General features: G+C 43.9%; 1 protein-coding gene across 1 annotated transcript in view; it reads left to right on the top strand.

The window, feature by feature from the left end:
* Nucleotides 1-734: 734 nt before the first annotated feature.
* Nucleotides 735-2,303, top strand: part of LOC125140740 (acid-sensing ion channel 1-like) — a 61,810-nt gene continuing 60,241 nt past the window's right edge. The window contains exon 1 of the mRNA XM_047810252.1: nucleotides 735-1,666. Within this exon, the coding sequence (XP_047666208.1) occupies nucleotides 1,299-1,666 (368 nt within the window). The 5' untranslated portion in view covers nucleotides 735-1,298. The remainder of the gene's footprint in view (nucleotides 1,667-2,303) is intronic.

Genomic DNA, 2,303 nt, shown 5'->3' with positions numbered 1-2,303 from the left:
TCTTCCCCCTCTCTCTGTCTCATTCTGCCTCTCTCTCTCTCTCTCTCTCTCTCTCTCCACATCCTTCCCTATCCCCCCTCTCGTTCTCTCTCTCTCTCATTCTGTCTCTCTCTATTTCTCTCTCCCTCCTTCCCTATCCCCCCTCTTTCTCCCTGCTTCTCTCTCCCTCCTTCCCTATCTCCCCTCTCTCTCTCCCTCCTTCCCTATCCTCTCTCTCTTTCTCTCTCTCCCTCCTTCCCTACCCCCCTTCTCTCTCTCTCTCTCTCCCCTCCTTCCCTACCCCCCCCTCCCTCTGACGGACACAAAAATGGTCGAGAAGGACCAAAACCAAGGCTAATGGTGCACTGATGTGGACGCGGCGTCGCAGTGTGTTTGTGTGCGTCTGTGTGAGTGTGTGAGAGAGCGTGAGTGTGTATGAGAGAGAGAGAGAGAGAGAGAGAGAGAGAGAGAGAGAGAGAGAGAGAGAGTCGGTGTGTTTTCTCCTTTCACATCCACCACAACGAGCCTTCATAAAGGACTCGGGAGGGTTTCAGGGCTTCAGCTCGGACACTAGTAACTGAGAGAAGAGCTGAGAAGGTGTCAGTCGGATTTCGCGACCTCACAGAGTCAGACGGATAAACCGAGCACTTACAGGATTTTTGTTCCTTCCTCGCGTCTCTGTGTTTACGGTTTTTTGTTGTTGTTGTTGTTGTTTTGTTTTGTTTTGATGTCTCGTGCTGAACGGATGGACCACAGAGATGGAGACTTTTATCAACAATGAAGATTTCTTTTCTTTCTAACGAAGCTGTTTGTTTTGTTCTTAACCCCTTAACATTCTAACAAATCATTGATTTTTTTAAATAACATTTTAAAAAATAAATATATATATTTTCCTGACGAATCGAGTTCACAATTTATTTATTTATTTTATTTATTTAGACAGCAGGAGAATATTTCTGTACGTTAATAATAGGTTAGTACACGATATCAGCACTTCTAAGGGAAATATCCTACATGACACGTTTCATTCTAAACACCACACAATATACTGAGAGGGAAAAGAATAAGAAGAAGTAAAAAAAAAAAAAAAAAAAAAAGCTCATTTCCGGTGTCTCAATCAGTCGTCGCGGATCGATTGGTTTTCTCTTGAGGGATGAAAGTAAAAGCCCCATCAGTCAGAAAGGCTGGACTTTTTCCCCAGTAAAGAACCACGCAGGATAAAAGGGGCTGGAAACTTGGCGCTCCATCACTCGCGTCTTTTACGCGCGTCCTCCGGGGTTCAGCGTTTCTCCTTCACTCGCTTGAGTTTGTCAGCAATCATGGACCTTAGAGGAGAAACCGATGATGACAATGTGGACTGTGAGCGACCGGCGCCTATTGAGGTTTTCGCGAGCAGGTCCACGCTTCACGGCATCGCCCACATGTTCACTTATGAGCGCCTGTGCGTGAGACGCTGCCTGTGGATTATCTTCTTCGCCGGTTCGCTCTCCTTCCTCGTGTTCGTGTGCGCGGACCGTGTGCGCTTCTACCTACAGTACCCACACGTGACCAAGCTGGACGAGATCTCGACCCCGATGATGACTTTCCCTGCTGTGACCTTCTGCAACCTCAACTCCTTCCGCTTCAGCCGCGTCACGCGCAATGACCTGTACCATGCGGGAGAGCTGCTCGCGCTGCTCAATGGCAGGTGAGATCCCACATCTGGCAAAACTTGGAAACAGTTGTGGTCACACTTTCCATGAGGAACATATGTTTTCAGTACCTATGAATGCATCCGTTACATGTTATAATGCATTAACAAGGCGGTATAATGCACTCATAACCCGTTTTAACAATTGCTTTTGCATAACATGTGTACAATAAACTTCAAGATGCATCCATAACATGTTATAATGCATTATCAAGGCGGTATAATGCACTCATAACTCATTTTAACAATTGCTTTTGCATAACGTGCATAATAAACTTCAAGGTGCATCCATAACATGCTAAAATGCATTAACAAGGCGGTATAATGCACTCATAACTCATTTTAACAATTGCTTTTGCATAACATGTGCATAATAAACTTCAAGGTGCATCCATAACATGCTAAAATGCATTAACAAGGCGGTATAATGCACTCATAACTCATTTTAACAATTGCTTTTGCATAACATGTGCATAATAAACTTCAAGGTGCATCCATAACATGCTAAAATGCATTATCAAGGCTGTATAATGCAATCATAACCCATTTTAACAATTGCTTTTGCATAACATGTGCATAATAAACTTCAAGATGCATCCATAACATGTTATGATGCATTGATTAGAAATTAAAA

Source organism: Tachysurus fulvidraco, chromosome 2 (genome assembly GCF_022655615.1).
Source record: "Tachysurus fulvidraco isolate hzauxx_2018 chromosome 2, HZAU_PFXX_2.0, whole genome shotgun sequence".
NCBI lineage: Eukaryota > Metazoa > Chordata > Actinopteri > Siluriformes > Bagridae > Tachysurus > Tachysurus fulvidraco.
The sequence above is the reverse complement of the archived record's forward strand: the minus strand, read 5'-3'. Positions and strand labels throughout refer to the sequence as shown.